The sequence below is a fragment of the Pteropus alecto genome, unplaced genomic scaffold (assembly GCF_000325575.1).
Source record: "Pteropus alecto unplaced genomic scaffold, ASM32557v1 scaffold92, whole genome shotgun sequence".
NCBI classification, from domain to species: Eukaryota; Metazoa; Chordata; class Mammalia; order Chiroptera; family Pteropodidae; genus Pteropus; species Pteropus alecto.
This window is the reverse complement of record NW_006432447.1, coordinates 82,213-108,025: the sequence shown is the minus strand read 5'-3', so window position 1 is coordinate 108,025 and position 25,813 is coordinate 82,213. Positions and strand designations below refer to the sequence as shown.

Below are 25,813 nucleotides of genomic sequence, written 5' to 3'. Positions count from 1 at the left end.
TTTTCATTTGGTTTTTTTGGTGATTGACCAGTATTCCCTTCACATCAGTTGTTTGTTTAGGTGGTGAGTCTCCGTGTCAAACAGGAGGCTATAGGTTGACTTAGTAGCTGGTGCTGATGGCTCAAAGTCAGAGAATCTGAATATTAGTTTCAGCCTCACCACTCACTCACTGTGGCCTCAGGAGCTGGCTTTCCTCTGAGGTCTTCTGGGAAGGGTGAGTCTTAGACCTGAAGCCATTCCATGGCCTGTTATAGTACTGTCTTTGCACTACCTACCTATGTTCATCTTCTTACCAGAATGCAGAGGCTAGAACTCTGACCTGTGTTCACATGCAGGTGGATGTAGTCAAATGTTTGTTAAATGAGCCTGGTGCTGTTATTCTTGTGGGTATTTTTGTATAGAATGCAGACTTTTGTTTGAATGAATGAACTTGCAAAGACCTTTTATCTTTAAAAATATTGGCTTAATATACTGTGAAGTATATGAAATGCTGTATGCAGAATGTGGTATTTCTGAATTCTTCAAACCTTCCCTCCTCTACTCCTTATAGTTTTAAAACTGTTTTGAGTTTGTTGGACTCCATGGTAACATTCACGTGAGCTCTCAGTTCAGGAAAGGTGGCCTTTAAGGGGAAGGGAAATTGCATTTAGCAAAGGAAGCAATCTAGGTGAAGGGAGAACTTGGTAAAGCAAAGTACATCTTCCCTAGAAGCAATTATTCATAGTGTTAGACAAACTGCTTTAGCAGCTGGCAAAACAGCAGGAACATGTCAGTTTTGCTTCCTTAGTTACAGGGAGTGATAGTGTACTTGACCTTCAGTAGAGCAGGGTCATAGAAAGGGCATCTTTAAACAGCTCTGTCTGGTTTTGGTGAATGGAATCTGCACTGGCAGTTTAAAAGCAAATGCCTGTCGAGTTCCCCCAACCAACCTCTGGCTGTTTGGGTTGGACTCTCTGGTCTGGATGGTTCCTGAGGGAAATGTAAATAAAGCTGCAGGGAGCCATTAGCATGGTAAGTATAAGTGTCCTAAAGAAAACAAGTCTGTGATATCGAAGGTCTTCTCATTTGCTATGTTTCAGGAGGGAAGCCTCCTTGTCATAGGCACTTGTTTTTAGAGAAGTTGATAAAATAGCAGCGGATTTAGACACCTAGTGTGTATTTGAAGGAATTCAGTGTAGTGTCTACTATGCTTAGCACCTAGCAAATTATTTCTTCATAGGAATTTATAGTTGAGTATGCTGGGTAAATTCAGTTGGGGCAAAAGCTATTTGTTGTTTGCAGCAGGTTAATTTGCTTATGAACAGTTTGTGAACCACGTTACTCTTAAACCTCATTGTTTTATGTAATTGTGAGTAGTGGTGGTTAACTTTGGTTATCTTTGTGAGTAGTGGTAGTTATCTTTGTTTTTGTGCCAGGAAATTCAGGGCTATAGTTTCATTTTTTTTTTTTTAAAACATATTAACTAGAAAATTAAAAAGTTGGTTAATCAATTCTGATATAAATGAGGTTGACTTATAATGTTCAGCATTGATTCCTTCATTGACTTTATTTATACTAATAAAGAAGAGCTGGACTTACTGGTCATCAAGAGAAGTAATTATTTAAGAACTTGGCACATGGGCATTATAAGGTTATAATCTTTTGTTTGAAGTGTAAGCACTTTAAACATCAGCCTTCTATTGATTCTTCTCTCTGTGATTCAAGTTGCAGCACAAAGAGGAGTTAACTCTTTGCCATTGACATTTCACTGCACTTACTATTTCATTGTCCTTTGAAGTAAAAATAAAAGGAGGATGTGGTACATTTCATTTTAGGCTGGAGGTGTCCTCTGCCTTGAAGCTCTTTGCCTACTTAGGCATTTACATTGTTCATTATTTCACTGGGAATGTTAAGGAGAAGTCGGAAGTTCCTGACTGAGAATTGCAACATATTAGGTCTTCGTGATCTGTTTTTTTCCCCCACAAGGTGTGAACTTGTTACCCTATTAATAACCCATGAGAATGTTACAGCCAAAACTCAAAATAAATTACAGTTTAGAAACTTTTAGTATTTGCTCATCATCCCAGTGCTGTCTGTGGGCATTCTCTTCAACCTAGATGTGTTCATCTTTTAGAAAATGACTGCATGTAAACCACGAAATTTTCCTAAGAATTATTTCCTAAAAGAAATGCTGCCAAGGAATGTTATGTTATGATGAAACAAGGAAGGTTCCCACTCCACAGTGAAAATGTATAAACTTTCTCATCAGCCTCATAAACCCATGTATGTCAGTGGAAGCCAATATTCCTTGTTTTATATAATCAACTTCCAAGACCAGGTGTTGTGCAGTACCTGCAGGATGTCTAGTAGTGAACAGGCACCAGAGTAGAGTGAAACAAAGAAAGGTTTAGACAGAGTTCCAAGATCAAGAACTATAAAAAAAATTTCTTATTCATTCCCAAAGCGTAAAAGTGTTCACTCACTAAACAATCATTGTAGATCTAATATGTGCCTGGCCTTGGGAGTAAAAGGAGAAATGGGAAATATTCTCTTCTGCCCTCCAAGGTAGACTTCAGCGGTGCCCTGAGGAGAGGGCTACAGTGCAGGAGCTATGGGAGGCCAGAGCAGGACGTGTGTACCAACCTGAGAGATCAGGAAAGGCTGGCCATAGGAGCAGGGCTTTTATTAAAACTCTTTTGACAGGAAACATTTGTGTGTTGGGCAAGTATGGTTAACTTTAGAAAAGATGTGAAATAACACAGCTGGTTTTACCCTTTAAGTGTGAATCAAGAGATCATGCCCTAGAAGACCTATGTCCAAACATACTTTTGCACCCACCTTGCGCATGGTTTAATTGAGTCTTTTGGACTAGCTAAGTGTAAGTTTTCCTGGCTAAGTGTAAGTGTTCCAGCCAAGGTATAACACACATTTCTTTAGTGTGAACTAAGCGATCTTGACCTTTACCACTTGAGCAGATTGAAGTAGTAGAAAGTAGGCTTAAGGCAGGGAGCCAAGACTGACATCAGGTACTGAAAAGGTAGGCAGGAAAGGGTGGAAAGCAGATGCTTCAAGTAGTCAAAAATACAATATTTTTATGTCCTGTTACCAAATTGACCTTTTCACTGCACTGAATGATATTCAATAAGATGCTTCCAGAAAAAAGAAATGATTTCCCAGCATTACCTAATCCAAGTTCACTAAGATTTACTCCTATATTTTCTTTGAGTTTTATAGTTTTAGTTCTTACATTTAAAGCTTTAATCCATTTTGAGTTATTTTTTTCCCTTTTATTGTGATAAAATACAAAATTTAACATCTTAACCATATTTAAGTGTACAGGTCAGAGGTTTTAAATACATTAATAATTTGTGTAACCTTCACCATCATCCATCATTATGTAAAACTTAAACTCTATACCCATTAAACACTAACTCACATTGCCCCTTTCTCCCAGTATCTGGGAACCAACATTCTTTCTGTTTCTGAATTTGACTATTCTAGGTACCTCATATAAGTAGAGTCATACAATATTTATCTTTTCGTCGCTGGTTTATTTCACTTAGCATAATGTCCTCAAAGTTCATCCTTATTGTATCATGTGTCAGAATTTCCTTCCTTTTTAAGACTAATATTCCATTGTATGCATATACGACATTTGATTGTCCATTCATCTGTACATAGACACTTGGATTACTTCCACCTCTTGACTGTTGTGAATATTGCTACTATGAACATGTGTGTAAAAATATATCTTCAAGGCACTGCTTTCAGTTTTTTTGTGTATGTGTACCCAGGAGTAGAATTGCTATATATTATGGTAATTCTATGTTTAGTTTTTTGAGGAACTTCCATCATGTTTTCCACAGCAACTATACCATTTTTCATTCCCACCAACAATAGACAAGGGTTCTAATTTCTCCACATCTTTGCCAACACTTGTTATTTTCTGGTTTTTTTGTTGGTTTTTTTTTTTTTTTGATAGTAACCATCTTAATGAGTGTGAGATGGTATCTCATTGTAGTTTTGATTTTTATTTCCCTAATGAGTAGTGATGTTGAGCAGCTTTTCATGTGCTTATTGGCCATTTGTATATTTTTTTGGAGAAATGGACAGAAAAGTCCTCTGTTCATTTGTTGTTTCAATTCAGTTTTTTTTTGTGGTGTTGAGTTTTAGGAGTTCTTTATATATTCTGGATATTGATGCCTTATCAAATGTATAATTTGTAAATATTTTACCCCATTCTGTTGGTTGCCTTTTTTTTACTCTGTTGACATTGTCTTTCAATGCACAAATTTAAGAAAAAATTTGTGATGTTCAATTTGTCTTTTTTTCATTTGTAGCTTTTGCCTTTAGTGTCATATCCATGAAATCATTGCCAAATCCAATGTTATGATGCTTTTCTCCTATTTTCTTCTAAGAGTTTTGTAGTTTTAGGTCTTAAATTTAGGTCTAATATCCATTTTTTTTCTTCGATCCATTTGGAGTTAAGTTTTCTATATGATGTTAGGTTAGAGTCCAACTTCATGTTTTTGCATGTAGATATCCAGTTTACCCAGCGCCATTTGTTGAAAAGACTATCCTTTCCCCTATTGAATGGTCTTGGCACCCTTGTCAAAAATCATTTAACCATATATGTAATTGTTTATTTCTGGGATCTCTATTCTATTCCTTTGGGCTGTATGTCTGTCTTTATGCCACACTGTATTGTTGACTGTAGCTTTGTAGCAAGTTTTGAAATCAAAGTGTGAGTCTTCCAGCTTCGTTCTTCTTTTTCAAAGTATTTTTAGCCATTTTGGGGTCCACTGAGATTCTATATGAATCTTAGGATGGGTTTTTCTATTTCTGCAAAAAGCATTGCAATTTTGATAGGGATTGCATTTCATCTGTAGATCACTTTGTGTAGTATTGATATTTTAGCAATAATTCTTTTGATTCACAAAATGAAATATGTCTTCATTTATTTGTGTCTTTAATTTCCTCCAACAATATTATGTAGTTTTCCTTGTACAGGTCTTCACCTCCTTGGTTAATTCATAAGTATTTTATTCTTTTTGACGCTGTTACATGGAATTGTTTTTGTAATTTCCTTTTCAGATTGTTCATTATTCGTGTATACAAATGCTTCTGAATTTTGTGTTGACTTTGTATCCTACATTTTATTAATATATAGTGTAATTTATTTTACTAGGAGTGGGTGTATGTTTGTGTTAATTGTTAAGGTTTTTTTATATATAAGATCATATCATCTGCAGACAGATAATTTTACTTCTTCCTTTCCAATTTGGATGCCTTTTTTTCTTGTTCTTGCCTATTTTCTCTGACTAGAGCTTTTAGTACTATGTTGAGTAGAAGTGAAAGCAGACATCCTTGTCTTCTTTCTCATTTTAGAGGAAAAGCTTCAGTCTTTCACCATTGAGTATGATGTTCTCTGTAGGTTTTTCATACATGGCTTTTATTATGTGGGAGTAGTTTCCGATTCCTAATTCGTTGAGGTTTTTATCATGAAAGGTTGTTGAATTTTGTCAAATGCTTTTTCTGCATCAGTTGAGATGATCATGTTTTCCCTTCATTCTGTTAATGTGGTGTATTACATTGATATGGTTTTGTGTGTTGAACTATCCTTGTATTCCAGGAATAAATCCCACTTAGTCATGATATATAACCTTTTTAGTGTACTGCTGATATCAATTTGCTGGTATTTTGTTGCACTCATGAGGAATAGTAGTCTATAGTTTTCTTGTTGTGTTTTTGTCTGACATTGGTATCAGGGTGTAATGCTTGTCTCGTAGAATGAATTATGAAGTGTTCTTTAGTCTTCCAATGATGCCATCAGGTCCAGGGATTTTCTTTGTGGGGAAATCTTTGATTATTATCAGTCTCTTTGGTAATAGGTCTATTCATATTTTCTATCTCTTCATGATTTAGTCATGGTAGGTTTTGTGATTCTAGAAATCTGTCCCCTTCATCTAGTTGATCCAATTGATGAGCATACAGTTGTTCATAATATTCTCTTATAATCCTTTTTATGTCTGTAGAATTAGTAGTAGTGTCCTCACTTTCATTCTGATTTTAGGGATTTGAGTCTTCTCTCTTTTTTTCCCCTTAGTCCATCTAGCTAAAGGTTTGTCGATTTTGTTGATCTTAAAGAACGAACTTTTGGTTTTGTTGATTTTCTCTATTCTTCAATATTTCCCTTATCTCTGCTATAATCTTATTTCCTTCTGTTAGCTTTGGATTCAGGGTTGTTTTTTTTTTAATTCTAGTTTTTAAATTGTAAAGTTAGGTTGTTCATTTGTTATTTTAATGTAAACATTTATAGCTCATAAATCTCTTCCTTCACCCCTTTTGCACTATCCTATAAGTTTTGGTATGTTTCATTTTCATTCATCTCTAATTTTTTCCTAATTTCCCATATGATTTCCTCTTTGATCCATTGGTTGTTTGAGAATGTGTTGTTAATTTTCACAAGTTTGTGAATATTTCAGTTTCCTTTTGTGAGTGATTTCTAATTTGATCCCATTATGGTCAGAGAAGATACTTTGTATAATATATGTATCTTTTAAAATCTATTGAGACTTAATTTCTGACCTGACATATGATCTATCCTGGAGAATGTCCCATGTGCACTTGAGAAGATTGGGTATTCGTGGTTTCTGGGTAGAGTGTTCTGTTATGGCGTGTTAGGTCCAGCTGGTTTATTGTGTAGTAAGTCCTCTATTTCCTTACATATCTTCTGTTTGGTTGTTCTAGCTATCATTGAGATTGTAGTATTGAAGTCTCAAACTATTATGGCAGAACTTGTATTTCTCCCTTCAATTCTATCAGTTTTTGCTTCACATATTTTTCTGGTCTATTATTAGTTGTATGAATGTTATAATTGTTATATCTTCTTGCTGTGTTGAACATTTTATTAATATATAATGTCTTTTTTTTGTCTCTTATAACAGCTTAAAATTTAAAGTCCATTTTATTTAATAGTACAGCCACTGCTGCTCCCTTTTGGTTGTTACTTTCATGGAATATCTTTTTCCTTTCTTTCATTTTCAATCTATTTGTGTCTTTGATTCTAAAGTGAATCTGTTGTAAACAGCGTATAGTTGGATATGAGTTTCTGTATATTCCACCAATATCTCTTTTGATGGAAACTTTAAAGTAACTACTGTTAAGGAGGGACTTCTATCATTTTGTTGTTTGTTTTATATATGCCTTACAGCTTTTTTGTCCCTCATTTCCTGCATTCCTGTCTTTTGTGTTTAGTTTATTTTTTTTTGTAGTGAAATGTTGAAATTTTTTTCTCATTTCCGTTTATGTATTCCACAGCTATTTTCTTTGAGGTTACCATGGGAATTACATATAACTTCCTAAAGTTCTAACGCTGTTTGAATTTATGCCAGTTTAACTTAAGTGACATACAAAAACTTTTCTCCTTTATTTTTTTTTTATTTTTAAACGCCTACAGTGCCTGGTATTCCTAGGTGGTCTCCCATCCAAGTACTAACCAGGCCTGACTCTGCTTAGCTTCTGAGATCAGACGCGATCTGGCATAGTCAGGGTGGCATGGCCATAGACCTTTTCTCCTTTATACATCTGTCTCCACCTCTTTTGGTTGTTAATGTCACAAAATTTACATCTTTATACATTGTGTGCCCAAAACATAATGTAATAGTTTTTTTAAATGCATTAGTCTACTAAATTATGTAGAAAACAAGATTTGAGAGTTTTAAATCAAAGTTGCAATAATAATACTAGCTTTTACACTAATAATCGTTTTTTTCTTTAACTGTATTAGTCTCTTAAATCATATAAAAAAACAAAAAATACAGTTCCAAACCATCATTACAGTAATACTAGCTTTTGTATTTGCCTGTGTATTTTCCTTTATTGAGATCTTTTATTTCTCTGATCAGCTTTGAATTACTGTCTAGAGTCCTTTCATTTCACCTTGCAGGACTCCCTTGAGCATTTTTTGCAGGGCAAAGCTAGTGATCATGAACTCAGCTTTTGTTTATCTGGGAATGTCTTGATTTCTCTCTTTTGAAGGACAGTTTTGCCAGGTATTGGAGTCTTGGTTGGCAGTTGTTTTTTTTTCTTTGAGCACTTAGAATATATCATTCCACAGTCTTCTGGCCTCCCTCAAGTTTTTGATGAGAAATCTGTAAATTATCTAATTGATCCCTTGAATGTGATGATGCTCTTTTGCGATATTCCAGAGGTCTTTCTTAGTCTTTTTTTTTTTTTTTTAAGTTAGATAATAATGCGTCTTTTGACTTTCTCTTACTTGGACTTCATTGAGCTTCTTGGTTGTTTTTATTCATGTCTTTCTTCAAATTTGGGGATTCTTTAGCTATTATTTCTTCAAATATTTGCTCTGCCTCTTTCTGTCTTCTTCCAGATTCCCTCAGTGCATATGTTTCTTCACTTGTTGGTGTCCTACAGGCTCTTTTGGCGCTGGTCACTTTTTCTCAGTCTTTTTCTTTCTGTTCCTCAGACTTCATAATTTCTATTGTTCTGTCTTCAAGTCTGCAGGTTCTTCTGGTTATTTCAGTCTACTTTTAAATGCCTCTAGTGAATTTTTCATTTCAGTTATTTTACTATTTAGCCCCAGAATTTCTTTTTTGTTTCTTTTTAGGTGTTTGTTAAAGTTTCCATTTTGTTCATACATTAGTTTCTTTTTCATATCTTTCTTTAGTTTTTTGAGTATGTTTTAGACAAGTTGTTTTAAAATCTTTGTCGTCTACATGCCACCTTGAACGTGCCTGATCTTGTCTGATCTCGGAAGCTAAGCATAGGGTCGGGCCTGGTTAGTACTTGGATGGGAGACCACCTAGGAGTACCAGGTGCTGTAGGTGTTAAAGATAGATAGATAGATAGATAGATAGATAGATAGATAGATAGATAGATAGATAGATAGATAGATAGATAGATAGAGTGAGTGAGTGAGTGAGTGAGTGAGTGAGTGAGTGAGTGAGTGAGTCTTTGTCTAGTAGATCTGACATATGTTTTTCAGGGATAATTTCTGTTGATTTATTTTTTCCTTTTAATGAGCCATAATTTCCTCTTTCTTTGTATGGTTTGTGATTTTTTTGTTAAAAACTGGACATTTCAATCTAATAATAAGGTAACTCTGGAAATCAGTCTCTCCTTTTCCCAGGATTTGCTGGGTTTTGTTACTATTTTGTTGTTATCGTTGGCTGTCTCCATGCCAAAGATCATCCTGACATGTAAACTTAAGGTCCTCTGAGGTCATTTCACACCTGTGTTTTTCCCTGTGTATGTGCAGTCACTTTCTAATTTTCCCTGTATACACAGTTGCTTTTGAAAGTCCTAGTCTTTGATGTCTGTTTCCCAAAAGAAGAAAAGGAGAAAAATGGGGAAAAACAACCCAGCCCTTTAAGTGCCCTGGAAGTTACTTCACCCAAAGATGAGGGGACTTGCAACAGTAAGAGGAAGTACAAAAACAGTGGTCTCCTCCTCTCTGTCTGCACCTCTGATCAGAAACAGCAATCATTGATTGGAGCACTGATCCCCAATATCTGGAGGAAAAGGGTCCTTTTTGCCCACCCTGGCTCTCGCAGCTGTGTGCAGGCTGCTGCTGCAGGAACACAGTGCACAGCTGCTTGCTTCAGGGTGGAGGTGGAGGATGGGTAAACTGCTACTGTTCTAAGAGCTGAAATTGACCAAAATTAACCACAGTTTATCCTCCAAGCCTACTCTTTATCAGGTCAAGAACTTCTATTCCTAGTTTGTTGAGTGTTTTTACCATGAAAAGGTGTTGGATTTTGTCAGATACTTTTTCTGTGTCAATTGAAATGATCATGTGGCTTTTCCCCTCAATTCTTTTAATGTGGTGTATTACATTGTTTAATTCATACGTTGAATCAGCTTCACATTCCTGAAATAAATCCCACTTAGTTATGGTGTATAATCCTTAATAAGCTTCTGTATTTGGTTTGCTGCTGTTTTGTTGAGGATCGTTACACCTATATTCATAAGGAATATTGGTCCATAGTTTTCTTGTGATATCTTTGTCTTATTTTGGTATCAGGTAATATTGGCATCATAGAATGAATTAGGAAGTGTTCTCTCCTCTTCTGTTTTTTGGAAGAGTTTGTAAAACATTGGTAAGTAATATGCTTTTATTCCAGAAAAAATATCTGCCTATTTCAGGTGCCCAGGTGACTACTCAGAACTTTGAGCCTTACTTTGGCAGGGGTAGGTGTTGACTCAATTCCAGACCCTTGCATTACTGATGGGTTTTTCCCAGCCCTATCCCAGTGGGGCTGGGAGATTGCCAGGACTCTTTTACAAGTACTAATCCTAATAGTTTTCGGTGTAATGCTGGTTCTGTTTGCTGTCTTCTGCAGTGTTGTTAGACCATTCCTTTTGGAAACTGTCATCTTAAAGGAGTGTTTTAACAGCTGGCTTTGGAGATGAAAGAATTCAAAGATCATCTCTAAAAAGATATTTTGGTAGTAGCTTTTTATTTTATTGAAATTGTGCAGAGCAGACCTGAAAATTCCTTTGTGTTTTTTTTTCCTTGCATTATATACATTAGAAACAGCTATTTTATGATTATGTTTTTTTCATGCCATCCTGTATCAATATCTTATTGATTCCTTTGTCATCCTGGGTTCACACTCTAGAACTACAATAATTTATCACTCAAAGCCACAGTGAAAGCCAGAGGCACAGTCCTCAAGCCACCATTGGGCATCTTTCTGAGCCCCCTTGTGACCCAGCCACTTTTCTCCCACAGGTACCACGTACACAGATCTCTCGGCCGGAATCTCCAGGGATGACCAGCCCCTCCCCACGTATCCAGATAATCTCCACCGACTCTGCGGTAGCCTCACCTCAGCGCATTCAGGTACCTGCACCAGTCCCACTTGGTACCAGCCACCTGCCTAAGGGTTTCAATAAAGAGTTGTGCTTCTTGGGCATCAAATACAGTACAACATCATTTATCCTTTAAAAAATAAAATAAGAAAGTTTACATTTATTGAACTAACTTTTAATATAAAATTTTAAACTATTGTTTCAAACTATTGGAATGAAGTGCCGTTTTGTTACATACTGAAAGGCAGTATGTCCTAGTAGTGAAGAGTATGGGCCCCCACTTGAAGTCAAATACAGTGTCCTTCTTTATAGCTTTTTTGACCCTGGAAGATGATCTTTTCAATGCCTGACTTGTTTCATTTAGAAAATGTATGTAATAGTAATACTTACTTCATAGGATTATTGTGAGGACTCAGCGGGATATTGCTTATAAAGTGCTGTTCTAGAACAGTGCCTGGCCCATAGTAATTTTAGTATGTACTAATTATCTCTATATAGTAACTATTATTACTAGTATTTTGTTGTTATTAACTAATTAATATTCATTTATGGGAAGTTTAGTCTTCCCCAAGGCTCTGAACCAGCCTCTGGCCTGATGAACAAAGAGAAGGTATGGGTATTTAAATCAGGATCAACAAACTCACATTAAAGATTCGTAGTTATCTCAACCAGCTGAATCAAAAGGCCAAATAGGAAAAAAATAAACAAACATGAACAAAGATGAATGGTAGAAAAAAAATTAATTATATAACATGAGAGAATAAGTAAAAGGGTTGCTTTCACAGTTTATAGCAAGCTCAGTACAAGTGAACAGTATTATAGAGTAACTGGATAATTTCTATAGTGTTTACCCACTTTTAAAAGTGATTTTATGGACTATCTATTATGAACTAACCATAGAAGAGTTCTAAAAAGTAAAATGAAATATTAAAAATTGTATTTGCATTATATTTGTATTGCATAATATTTTACAGGAGTTTATATACTTACATTGTTTTAACTTTACACAAAGTAGGAAACACATATCTGAGTGTTTGGAAATTTAGAAGTAATAACTGGACATTGTTTTATTTTTCTCTTTCACTTCGTTCTTATTTGTTGATTATGGCTTCAAAACAGGTCCTTTATACTTTCACGTAGTAAATGTTAAGATCCTGCCTGCATAATTCTGGCTGGGAAAGGAGCTAGTGTATTTAACCATGGCTGTTACGTTGTGATTTCACATCCATCTGAGGGCAGATGAGAACATAAACAGTTCCCCTAGGAGACTCTGTCAGCAGCTAGTGTGTATTTCAAGAGGGTATACATTTTCCCTGTATTGGTCTAAGAAAATTCTTTCTGTTTTCCTAAGGGCCTTTCTAGCATCTCATTCGATATAGTGAGACTATCCCCACTGCCTGGTGCTTGGCCCATGGTGACACTGCTGTCCTGGCTGGAGTGCAGAAAGGTCCCTTGAACAGATATTCTCATAGAATAGATCCTTGGCATTGAGCTTTCAGTCTTTTAGGGAAGATAACAGGTTAGCACAAGTTTTATATGTAAAACTTGTAAGTATAGTTGAAAATCTTTTCATTGTGAATAAAATTAGACATACCAAAGTGCAGCTAAGCTGACTATATTTCAAGGTTTGGTTTTTTAAAAGGAAAATTAAGGTTACAGTACAATTTCTAGGTTCTTGATGTTGGTGCCGATGGCTCCAATGAAGTTTTCATTTCTAGCCCTGATTTCAGTGAAGACTCTCCCATGCCCTGAGGCCTGAGAAGAGAATAAGTGCTATGATGTTTTAATGAATAACAGTGCTGGGAACCCAAATAGAGGCTTCTCTGATAAGGTTGGGAGGGAAAGATTATACAATAAGGATGATATGTTTGGCAGCATTTAGGAGGTTTAGCTCTAAATGGAACAGACCTGGGGTCAGATCTTGTCTCCACTCGGCTATATGACCCTGGGGAAAGTTTCTATAACCTGTATGTATCGGCTGTAAAATAGCAATAAAAATAGTACTTATTCTATAGGATTTTAAAAGGATTAAATGAGACAATTTCTGTAATCTTATGGGAAGCAAACATCAGTAAATGTTGCAAGCGTGTTATAATTTTTTAATGTTTTATTTTTATAATTTTAAACTTAGCAGAAAATAGTACATGGAAATTCTGTATACCCTTTACCATACCCTTTATCCATATTTTACCAATCGTTTGAGGTAACTTTCTGAGTGTGTGTATGTATATATTTTTTAAGTTATTTGAAAATAGGAGACATCACACTTCTTTGCCCTGGATACTTCAGTATGTATTTCCTAAGAACAATGACATTCTCTTAACATAATCACAATACGTTATCCAAATCAGGAAGTTTACTATTGCATGCCATTACCTAATTTAGTCCATATTCTAACATGTCATCAGTTGTCCCAGTTAAGTTTTTTATAGTTATATTTTCTCATTCTAGGATTTATATTACTGTTTTTAATAATAGTAATAATTAAGGTATGGCCGTCAACATAAGACCAGCATATCTAGTTATGCAGTCCAGGGGAGGGTGAGCTGAAGCATAGACTTGTTCATCAGTATCATGTTATCCTAATGGCTGCAAAAGGGCTTTGGAGCCAAGTAGGAAGGGTGGCAGTCCTCAGAATGTGGGAGGTAGCCTTGTGGCTGGGATTCAGAGCTGTTGTTTTTGGGAGACAGTGGTCTAAGGTGGGAACTGTGGGAGGAAATAGGGGACTAAGAAGAGCTTTAGAGAGCACTGCTTGTCTGAGAATGAGGTGTAATCTAAGCCATCCAACTACAAAGTAGTTTCTCAGTAAATCTCACAGATTTTCATCATATGCACATCTTTCCAGATCAGTATTTTCAAATGTGGTTCTTTAGTACTTCCCAGATTGCAAACATTAGGTTCAAATTTTATTTTTTAACCCATCCTTCAAAGCAATTAAAATTAAAAGAAAAACACACTTGCACGTGTCATACACCAAATTTGACACACTAGATATCACCAGTGCACTCACTTGTACTGCCATCTTTGTTCTCTTTGGGGCAGACCTTGGTATAAAGCTTTTCTTGCCATCTCTGCTATTTTAAGGGTTTCCTGAGATATTCTTTCATATTCCCATTTCAACTTTATGTGTTTCAGGAGATCATTGTTGTATTCATTGTTTGACATAAGGGAATGTTTAAATTTTGGCTTATGAAATAACATTTGTATTATAAAATACTTCTTTTATCTACTTTATATATTGAGGTTTCACATTTTACTAGAAAGGACTTCTGCTGTTTATATATTTTTTAAAAGTTTGAAATCTTTATTTTAGTCTTTTGGGGAAGGGATCTTGAACTCTTAGAGCATCCATCTTTGTCTGCTTCTTTCTTCTACCAGCTCTTTATTCCTATACATTCTTTGAGCTGCCGGTACCTGTTCTCTGTCCTTTCCACATCCACATTCATCTGATGTTCCCTTTCTCACTCTGATGTTCTAGTGGCCCCTCTCAGGTACTCATAGGAGCTGTTTGTTTGTGTTGAATGAGTAATACGTGCACACAGTAACAAAATCACACAAAACAGGGTATAAGATAAAAGATGAGTTTCCCTTCCTCCTCTTCTCCAAGTTCCTCTCAAGAGGTAGTCACCGTTAACCGTATTACTTATTTATTCTTTCAGATACAGGCTCTGCATATACACCTACAAGCATGTGCGTGAATACATACAGCATATTTTTAAATGCATGTCAACATTCTGCCCACACTTCCTGCAGCTTACTCTTTTTTCTTAACAATGTCTTTTGAAGGTGGTTCCATGTGGACACATAGAGCTTCTTCTTGAGTGGTAAAATGATGTCCCATTTCATGCTTGCTGCAGTAAATAACCTCTACTTGCTTAATTTAGCACATGTGAGAATATTTCTATATGGTCAATTCCTCTAAGTAGGATTGCTGGGAGAAAGGTTGTGTCCATGTATAATTTTATTTTTTATTGAGGGATACTGTAAGTCCTCACTTAACGTCGTTAATAGGTTCTGCTTGTTTAAGTGAAACGACATGTAACAAACCCAATTTTACCATAGGCTAATTGATAAAAACAAAAATTAAGTTCCTACAGCATCTCATCAGCATTGTAAGAAAACTACATGGAACAAAATGATGTTGTTAGAGGGCTGCTGTAATTGACATATAATATATTAGTTTTAGGTGTGTAACATAATTCAATATTTGTATGAATTGTGAAATGATCACAATCAGTCTACCATTCATCACCATACAGTTAACTTTTTTCTTGCAATGAGAACTTTTAAGATCTCTTAGTAACTTTCAAATATGCAATACAGTGTTATTAACTATAGTCACCATGCTATACATTACATCCCATGACTTATTTATTTTAAAACTGGAAGTTTGCGCCTTTTGACCTCCTTTACCCATTTTGCTCATCTCCAACCCCTGCTTTAGACAGTCACCAGTCTGTGCTGTATCTGTGAGCTCATGTTTTTTTGTTTGTTTTGTTTCTAAGATTCCATATAAGCGAGATCGTATGGTATTTGGACAATTTAACAATATTCTTCCAGTTTATGAGCACAGAATTTTTTTCCTTTTATTTGTATCTTCTTTAGTTTCTTTTATTAATGTTTTACAGTTTTCAGTGTACAAGTGTTTCACCTCTGGTTAAATTTACTTCTAGGTATTTCACCCTTTTTGATGAAATTGTAAATTGGATTGTTCTCTTAATTTCTCTCTCTGATAGTTCATCATTAGTATATAGAAACACAGCAGATTTTTGTATATTGATTTTGTATTCTGCAACTTTACTAAATTTATTCTAACAGTTTTTTGATGGGATTTTTAGGGTTTTCTACATATGTCATCTGCAAATATTGACAGTTTTACTTCTTCCTTTCCAATTTGGATTCCTTTTGTTTCTTTTTCTTGCCTAATTACACTGACTAGGACTTCCAATACTATGTTGAATAAAAGTGGTGATAGTAGGCATCTTTGTCTGGTTCCTGTTCTTAGAGAAATAGCTTTCAGCTTTTCACCATTGAGTATGACGTTAGCTGTGTGTCTGTGTATAATTTTGACAGTAGTTACTAGAGTTCCTTCAAAAAGGTTGTACCAACTGCCATCTGATATGAGAGTGCTCATTTCTCCACACATTCAACTATATGTTGTGCTGTATATACTTTTTAATCTTTTGAAGTTTCCTAAGTGAAATTATATCATTGCTGTATAAATTTTGCATTTCTATTATTTATTGTTTTTGAATATACAAGCCTAATACTCAAGTTTTATATAATTGTAAATAAAAAAGTACTCTTTCTCTTTCCTTCTCTGTACCCAGCTTTCCCTGTACCTCTACCCCATTTACTTTTCAACCAATAGGCTTTTTGAAAATTATGTGTAATTTTATTTTGATTACCTTACTATAGGTCAGCCAATCAGCTAAATATCTGTTTTAAAAGAGGATTCATATTCATAAAACTTTACAAGAAATAATTCTAGGCTGACTTTTATGGTGTTGACTGTAGTTCTTTCCTGCCTCTTCTCTGCATTTTGGGTCTACTTTCTCATCTCTGTATTTTCTCGAGCAGAGCCCTTGGCTTTAAATGTCATTTCGTTCAAAATATTTTACAATTTTTCTTGAGACTTTTTCTTTGACCTATGTGTTATTTAGAAGTGTGTTGTTTAATTTCTTCATATTTGGGGATTTTTCTAGCTATCTTCCATTACTGATTTCTGGTTAAATTTCAGTGAAGTATAAGGACATACTTTATAATTCTTTTTTTTTTAAGGTGTATTTTATGGCTCAGAATGATTTAGTGAATGTTCCATGCAAGCTTGAGAAGAATGTGTATTCTGCTGTTGTTAGATGGATTATTTTATAAATGTCAGTTACATCAAGTTGATTAATAATGCTATTCCGGTCAATTATTTTCTGCCTACTTGATCTGTTTGTTAATTGCTAACAGGGGAGCAATGACATCTCCAACTATCATAGTTGATTTCTCTATTTCTCTTTGGCAGTTCTATCAGTTTTTGCCTCACGGATTTTGATGTTTTGTCATTGGGTGCATACACATTTAGGATTATTGTTTTGGGGGGGAACTGACCCATTTATCATGTAATGTTTCTCTTTATTCCTGATATTTTCCTTGTTCTAAAGTCTACTTTGTCTTTAAATTAATATAGTTACTCAAGCTGTCTTTTGATTAGTGTTAGTATGATATCTTTCCCTTTTAATCCGTCTGTCCAGGTTTCCTGTAGACAATTTATAGTTGAGTCTTCTTTTTTGTCCAAAAGACAGTCACTGTCTTTTAATTGTTGTATGTAGACCATTCACATTTAACATGATTATGGATGTATTTGGATTAATGTCAACCATATGTGTAACTGTTTTCTGAGGCCAGAGGCTTCTTATTCTTCCTTCTTGGATTTTGATTAAGCAATTTATTATGATCCCTTTTATATCTTCTCTTAGTGTATTAAATATACTTAACAAATGTTTTTAGTTGTTGCCTTAGAGTTTACAATATCCATTTCAAACTAAGTCCACCTTCAAATAACATTATTCTATTTCACATATAATGCAAGTATCTTAGAGTATTTCCAATTCCTCTTTCCTGTTCTCTGTGACATTTCTGTCATTCATTTCACATTCGGTACATTAGTGTTATTATTAACTTAACAATTATTTTTTAGATCCATTAAGAATAAGAAAAATAAGATTTTATTTTACCTTCTCTTAATTCAGGGGGGATGGAGACAAACTTCTTATATCTTTATGACAGGAGGTAGTTTGCAAATGGGAGCAAGGTGCTTACCTAGTTATTTTCTTTCTGTTGATGTTTGCATTTCAGAAAGATGGATCCCAAGTCGTTGAGAAAACATTTCTGAATTGTGAGACTGGCAAGAGGCTTATCTAACCATTATAAAGATTTATGTATATGTGAAAAAGACAGAGCAAGAGGTTCCAAAAGGAAAGGAGGAAAGGGAAATCTCTTTCTTATTTTCAACAGGGAGAGTTAAGCTTCTTAGCTTTAATTTGTATTTGGCTTTACAAATAGCATATGCCTAAATGTAGTTTTTCAGTATTTATTCTGCTTGATGTTGTCTGAGCTTCATGGATCTATGGTTTTGGTATTTGTCATTAATTTGGGGAAGTTCTCAGTCATTATTACTTCAAATACTTCTTTTTCATTCTCCTTCTGGGCTTCCATTTTGCAAATGTTATATCTTGAAATTGTCCCATAGTTCTTGAATGTTCTGTTCTGGGTTTTTTGGGTTTTGTTTTTTCATTTTTTCCTTTGCATTTCGGTTAGGCAAGTTTCTATTGACCTATCTTCAAGCTCACTGATTCTTTCCTTGGTTCTTTGGTTGTGTCCAGTGTACTGGTAAGCCCATAAGCATTCTTCATTCTCTCTTTCAGTGTTTTTGATTGCTAAGATTCATACTTTCTGAGAATTTACATTTCTGCTTACATTTCTCTTCTGTTCTTGCATGTTGTCTGCTTTTTTTCCTTTAAATTAATCACGGTTATTATAAATTTCTTGTCTGATAATTCCAACATTTGTGTCCTGAGTTGGGTTCTGATGCTTGATTTGTCTCTTCAAGTTGTGTTTTTCTTGTCTTTTGGCATTCATTGTAAATTTTTTGTTGATTGCCAGAAAATATCAGCTGTATTAGGTAATAGGAACTGAGGTAAAGAAACCCCTAGTATGAGAATTTACGTTAATCTGGCTAGGGATTGAGCTGTATATTTCCTGTAGCTGTATGCGCCAGAGGCTTAAAATTTCTCTAGCGTCTTTGTTTTCATCTCTCCCGTGACCTAGGGCTTCCTTAGATATTCTTCCTCAGAGAATCTGTGTCTTGATGCTCTTCCAGCTGTAACCTCCTGTTATAACGGAGCCCCGTTGGTGTGGTGGTAAGTAGGAGGGAGAGGAAGTGTTCTACAATCTTTTGATGAAATATCAGTTTTTTAATGCAGCGGTCCCCACCCATTTCGGCATCAGGGACCTGTGCTCCTATGAGAATCTAATGCCTGGTGATATGAGATGGAGCTGAGGCAGTAATGCTAGAGCTGGGGAGCATCTGCAAATACAGATGAAGCTTTGCTGCTTGCTTGCCCACCCCCTCACCTCCTGCTGTGCAGCCCGGTTCCTAACAGGCCACAGACTATTCCCAGTCTAGGGCCTGAGAGTTGGAGACCCCTTGTCTTTAGGCTGTGACCTTTACAAGTTTTTTAATTACTCCTTCTCCCTGCCACTATATGAGACAGGAAGGCTAGAGGGGCCTGGAGTTGAAGAAATACCCTTTCCCTAGGTGATATAAGGCTGTGGTTAGGTCGTCTTTCTTGGGGAATAGGCCTTGGTTATGGAGAACACTCTTGAGTTTATTTTGCAAAAATTACTCTTCCCTTTCCCTTGCCAGCTCCACGAGGGGATCTTTCTCATCTTTTTACCATAAGAACCAAGTGAGGTTCCTGGAACTAAGACTGTGACCTCAAAGAGTTTCTCACTTCCATGCTAGTCCATACTAAGTCTCCAGCAATTCATCATAATAACAGTTTAAGTGTCTTACCAGCTAAGCTTCTGCTCCAGGTCAGCAGATCTCAGACTTCATGATTCACCTACCCAGATTTGGAGGTGGGGTTTGCTTTGCACACTTAACTCTCTGGTGAGCCCAAGGAAAGTCATTGATTTTCAGTTTTTCTAGCCTTTTCATATGAGGCTATTGGGTTGACTTCCCAGCTCTTTACATATTGAAGTTGAAACCAGAAGTTTACTTTGAACTCCATACTCATCTATCTGGTAGTTTATTTCATAGATCTACTTGGGCATTTCATACTTGGCAAGCCAAAAACAGACTTAGGAATTCCTTTCACCGCCCCATCACTCAGGCTAGAAACCAGAGTCATTCTTGACTCTTCATTGTCCAGTCCTTATAACTCTACCCAACTGCACATGCTGTCACTTCCTCCAGCATGTATTTTGCAGTTCCTCAGCTACTTTTTGTTCTATGTGTTTTTAACATCCAACATATAGTAAGATCTGTTTAAAATGTAAAACACTTCCCATCATTCCCTTGCTTAAACCACTGAATGTATGTAGAAAACACTCTTTTATGTTATTCAAGGAGGAAAACTCAAATATTTTATCTACCTAAACTTAGGGATTGAGTTAGTGGGGCTAAATAGAGAAATTATTCATTTGATTGTTGGCTACGAACAACACTAATTATTCATATGAGTTAAAAGTTCTATTTAAGTAAAAGATTCATTTACCTTTTGCATAGGCCAAAAAATATTTTTAAATAGATTTCTTTTTAATTTAACCATCTTTGCTATTGTCCTTTCTTATACTCTAATATATCTTGGCCTAAAAATTTGTAATGATCTGACAAATTTTTTATATATTTATATATAATACATACATGTATGTATGTGGTATACACATATGCATATAGTGTGTATGTGTGTGTATATAGATATAAAATAGTATAAGAAATTTGAAAACCTGGTTTTAGGAGGAAGAATCCCCTTAAGTGGCTCTCAATGTACTTTGAATGAAATCCAAAGTTCTAGCAGGGCCAACCCACCTCCCTCTCTGGGCTCCTTGGGCCACTCTTCATTGTCCATGTCCTAAGATCGTTTCTAAGAGTTCCTTCCTCTTAGGGGTGTTCCATATGCCAGAACATTTCCAATTGCTTGGAACATAGTTTTCCATAAGCCTTTATCTGACTTTTCAGCCTCAAATCTTGTTTTAAATACCACCAGGAGGTCTTCCCTGGCCTCTCTTTCTAAAGTTAAATGCCTGTATTCTCTCTTACGCCAACCTGATCTTTTCCCTCGTAATATATATCATAAACTGAAATTGTTAATGGGTTGGTCTGTTTACTGGTTTTGGCCAGTCTTTTCCACTAAACTAAAAGTTTCACGAGAGCAGGAGGCCATCTTCATAATGCCTGTAATCTAGCAAAGCGCCTGGCAAAGCGTAGACTTCTGTAAGTATTTGAGGAATGAATGAAAGAGTGAACGAGCCATAGTAGTCTTGATTTTCTCACTGGGAGAGAGAGATTTGATGAGCTGAAAGGGCTAAGACAAGAATGCCCACGTGAAGAGAGAAGCATATGAGAGCTTAGAGGAAGGAATTACTTTTATCAAGATTCTGTTATGTTCTGGGCAATGTACTAAGTATTTTCGCACACATCATATCGTTTCACTTTCCTAGTAATCCTTTTTTATAGATACGTAACAGAGGCTTAGAAGGCTCATATAACTGCTCCATGGTGACACAGCTGGGAAGCAGTAGAACAAGCATTCCATCTGTGGCTTCAGCTGCAAAGCCCTATCTCAGGATCATAAACTCAGGTGTTCACAGGATCAGGTGGGCAAGGTGGGGATTGGGGTGAACCAAAGAGCCTGTTCCCCATCTAAAGAGGTAGCCACACCCAGCCAGCCAATGACATGGAGGAATTTGGGTAGCCAAAGCTTCCAATTTGTCAAGAGAACTTAGATCTGATGTTTATGAGAAATATTCTATTTTAGATGTTGGCACCCAATTTTTAAAATTTTTAAACTTTGGAAAGGAAGTCGAATAAAAGTTATCCAGTGGCTGATTTTTGCCTTCAGACAGTAAATTTGCAGGCTGTTTTTTATAACAAATGATGAGCCCGGCCTGGCTGAAACAGAGTGTGTAATATGGAGGAGAATGGCACTCACTGTGTCAGGTCACATTGAGGTCCTTTGGGGGTAGAACTAGAGGGGATCTTGAGCTAGTAGAATACAGTCAGCTTTGCTAAATGTGACATATGCGTTCCTAAAACTTCACACACTATGCAAAATTGTGCAATGGAAACTACAGGGTTTTTAGGAATCTGTCTTCATCATCACATGGCCTTCTTATAAGGACACCAGTCATTGGATTAGGGCCTACCCCAATCCAGTATGGCCTCATTCTAACTTGATTACATCTGCAAAGGTCCTATTTCTAAATAAGGTCACATTCAGAGCTCCTGGAGTTAGGACTTAACCATCTCTTTTAAGGACCCACAACACCTCTCCTCCCCTCCTCCACAGGAGACTTAAATGTTAAATGAGCCTAGATACATCTTCTCAATTTCATGTTTCCTTGGTCTCATTAAACAGGAGTCTACCTGCTCTGTGTTTGTTAGCAAGGTCTTGGTTTGCTTGATAGCCACCCTGTGGTTCTAATAGTGTATTTGGGGAATTTTTTTTTTTTCTGCTTACATTTTTAATTTTTTCACAGAGATGCTCTCTCTGAATGGAAAATATAAGCGTTTTGGGAGGGAAAGATAAAAAGATTTTTAAATCTTTGTAAATAATTCATTGAACTCATGCCAGCCCGAATCCTTGGTGGGCAGGGGTGGGGGGAGGGGTGGATATCTTATACAGCCACCAAGAGCAAACTGTACCTGTCTGAGACCCCGTCATTCCTAACTCCCACCACCTCCCCAGCTTCATACCTGCCTTGCTCACCAAGAGGACTGGAGAATAGCATAAAATGACATGAAAATTACCGTGTGTTCAGGCACAGCATGCGTTATTTCTGAACACACCAAGGATGAAGCACTTTTAACTAGCCTTCCCATGGTCGTAGTTGGTAATTGAAAAGTCCCCTCAATCACATGACTATTTTGTTTGTTAACAGAGACAACAGTTTAAGAAGGAAATAAGAATTGATAGACATGAAAAGGAAGTCAGACGTTTAACTCGGATTTCAATGTGATAAAGACCTTTCTAAGGCCATTATGCAGGAGTCCCTTCTGTGGCCCCTGAGAGAAGAAGGGTTTGTCAACCACTCTGCAGTCTTTCAGTTGAGCAATGCTAGGAAAGGTTTTTGAAAGAGAATTCTTTTTACAAGGTTTTTTCTCTCATGTTTTGCTGTTCCAGGGGACTCTGGGTATGCCGCAAACTATAACAATGAAAGGTACTGTTTTTCCTTCTCTAAATCTGTTCTTCAGACTTAAAGATCTTTTGACCTTTCAGTTGGAAATGATAATTTACTGGGATCTGTGCCCAGCCATCAGCTAAGGATTTGTTTTTGCTTCTTCTGTCCCCAGTCTGTGTTCTTTCTGGTCTTGCACTTACTATGCCCTCAGCCTGTAACACTTTGCCACATCTCTTGGCACATCTTCCTCTCTTGCTTCATTCAGATCTTTACTCAGTGTCACTCTCTCAGAGGTCTTTCTTCCTAAATGTCCCCCCTCGACTCCTTCCCTATGTCACGTTCTGTCCGTTTACTCTGCTTTTTAATTTTTTTCCATGGCACTTACACTGACTGACATTCTGTAATATGAGTGTTCGTGGTCTCTTTCCTCTGCTAGAAGGTTAGTTCCACTAGGTAGGACCTTTATGGTGTTCACATCACTGTTCCTAGTACTAGGAACAGTGCTTGACACATAACGGGTGCTCAGTAAACATGTGCTAAGTAATTGTATCTTTCCTGCCTTTATTTTTCTTTGAACAACCAGTATTGTCTGGTTTTCCATATTGAACAGTTGGCAGAGCTCTTGTATTAGACTATGTGAGTTTCCTGTCCAACCATGGAATTGCAAATCACAAAGCAACATGTATCAAGATGTGGCACAAATGCCACATCTGCCCATGAATATGCTTGCTGTAGGGAAGTAAGTTCCAGCCAGAGACACAACACATTTCCCTTTGTTCAACACCCAGTGATGACAACCCCAAGACTCGGGCTTGCAGTGAGAGCCTGCTGGTGTCTTCAGGGAGACGGTGGGCAGTCCTCTAAGCTGGGCACTTAGCCTGGGCAAGAGGCAAGACGAGGACTAGAACAGCTTCAAAGAACTTTATGAGTGGGAATAAGAGAAGTCACTCTCACCATAGCAACTATTGTAATTGTGACTGATGATGCACTTAGCCTGGGACTCTGGGAAGAGGCGGGCTCTGACATCTGGGCTCCTGAATGGTAGGAGCCCCTGGCAGAATCAGAGTCAGGACTTCTGTGGAAGTCACCCACTGCTTTCAGTGCTTCCATAGTCTATTAAAATCTTCTTTCTGGGTGCCAGGCCCTATGCTGGCCCTTGGGATGCAGTCCAGAATCAGGTGTCATCGTTTAGAATCAGGAAGTGGGAGAGGTTGGGTGTATGTCAGCAAGGGACTCCCTGTGTTCTGTCACCCCAAGGCAAGATTATTTATAGGACCTTCTCTTCAGAAACAGCCCTTCTTTAAAGCTATCGTTTCCAGATTTTTGCATTTTATTGATCAGTAGCATTTCAAAAAAGTCAAGAGTTGTTCACATTTTGTATTATGCCCAGGACAGGGATATTATTTTTTAAAATTAAACCTATCATCTACTATTTATTACTGTCTTCATTTTATGAAAGAAAGGGCTTTTCTGTTTAGAGTTTTATTGGGATATAATTGACATGCAGCACTGTATAAGTTTAAGATATACAGCATAATGAATTGACTTACATATATTGTGAAGCGATTACCACAGTAAGTTTAGTTAACATCCATCATCTCATATAGATATAGAAAAAAGAAAAAGTGCATTTTTTCCTTATAATGAGAACTCTTAGTAATCATAATTTCTTAATAATCATATTGTACATTACATCTCCAGGACTTACTTATCTTATCACTGGAAGTTCGTGCCACCTTCATCCAGTTTCCCCCTTCCCACCCCCAAGGGGCATTTTAGTTCTAAAAATAGTGGGAATGATAACAACCTAGAATAAAGTTAGCTTTATGAAAATTGGTTTCTGAAAAGCTGACTGTTGTTTTATTTTTCTCATTTCACCATGCACTGGTGAAACTGCATCTTGGACCAGCATTGACTCCGGGACAGCGCTCGGCAGTCATTGCTTTGAGCACCACCTGCAAGTGCACGAGCCGCACAACTTTCCGTGAGAGCAGCCTCCATGTTGTGTCTTATAGATTGTAACAGACCAGCAGACAGGACAGAAGATCCAGATAGTCACCGCAGTGGACGCGTCCGGATCCCCCAAGCAGCAGTTCATCTTGACCAGCCCAGATGGAGCTGGAACTGGGAAGGTGATCCTGGCTTCCCCAGAGACATCCAGTGCCAAGCAGCTCATATTCACCACCTCAGACAACCTTGTCCCTGGCAGGATCCAGGTAAGGCCTGTCGACAGGCATTTTTTTCGGCACTTCTGATATTGGACAAACTCTAACCTCTGCCTCGAAGGCCAAATCCATCTCTAGAAGGTCCTTTGGGGACTGGCAAACATGGCAGATTGCTGCTTTAGCTAAAGTAAAAAATCAGCAAATGAATGGTATGACCCGGAAGGCAGCCAACTGCAGTGCTTAGATGGGATAGAAGTTGAGCCAGGAAAAATCAGTGGCCCATAGAAGACTGGCATGAGCAAGCTGGCACTGAGGCCACTGGAAAATTGTTCTTAGCTAAGGCCACACAGTGACAACCCTTGGCCTAAGATATTTCAGGGGTACCACCTAGGGCTGACCACAGTCAGACAAGGACTGACTTGTCCCTAACTTACCTCAGCCTTGTCTAGATGATTAGGCTTGGTCCAGTTCTTCATTGTGTCCTTACTGCTCCTGTAAACTGCTGCCTCTGGGCCCCTCAGTTCTCATCTCCATCTCTACCCCTCTTTTCCCTACTCTGGCAGGGCAGAATGGGATCAGGGGCAGGTATCGACAGAAGAGCAAGGGCTTGAAGGAAAGCAGAGTTGTTGGGAAGCACTGAATTTCTAAGCGCAGCACTTAAAGGAACAGAGACTGGAGAGAAGTTTCCCATGGTGGCCAAGCATGGAGCATGTTTAGTCAGGGTCAAGTTGGAATTCATGTTTTTGCTTGCTTTTAAATTTTAATTTTTTTAAACTTTGTGGTCAAATATAACAAAATTTACCATCTTAATCATTTTAAAGTGTACAATTCAATGGCATTAAGTAAATTCACATTGTTTTGCAGCCATCACCAGCATGCATCCACAGAACCCTTTTCATATTCCCAAACAGCAACTTTGTACTTTTTAAATACTAATT

The 25,813-nt window shown here is 37.0% G+C and overlaps 1 protein-coding gene and 1 pseudogene across 1 annotated transcript in view; one reads left to right on the top strand and one right to left on the bottom strand.

The window, feature by feature from the left end:
• NR2C2 (nuclear receptor subfamily 2 group C member 2) overlaps window positions 1–25,813 on the top strand; it is a 57,520-nt gene that overhangs the window by 15,186 nt on the left and 16,521 nt on the right. The window contains exons 2-3 of the mRNA XM_025043567.1: window positions 10,736–10,846; window positions 24,726–24,926. Coding sequence (XP_024899335.1) covers window positions 10,736–10,846; window positions 24,726–24,926 — 312 coding nt within the window. The remainder of the gene's footprint in view (window positions 1–10,735; window positions 10,847–24,725; window positions 24,927–25,813) is intronic.
• On the bottom strand, window positions 7,430–7,548 carry LOC112475973 (annotated as a pseudogene).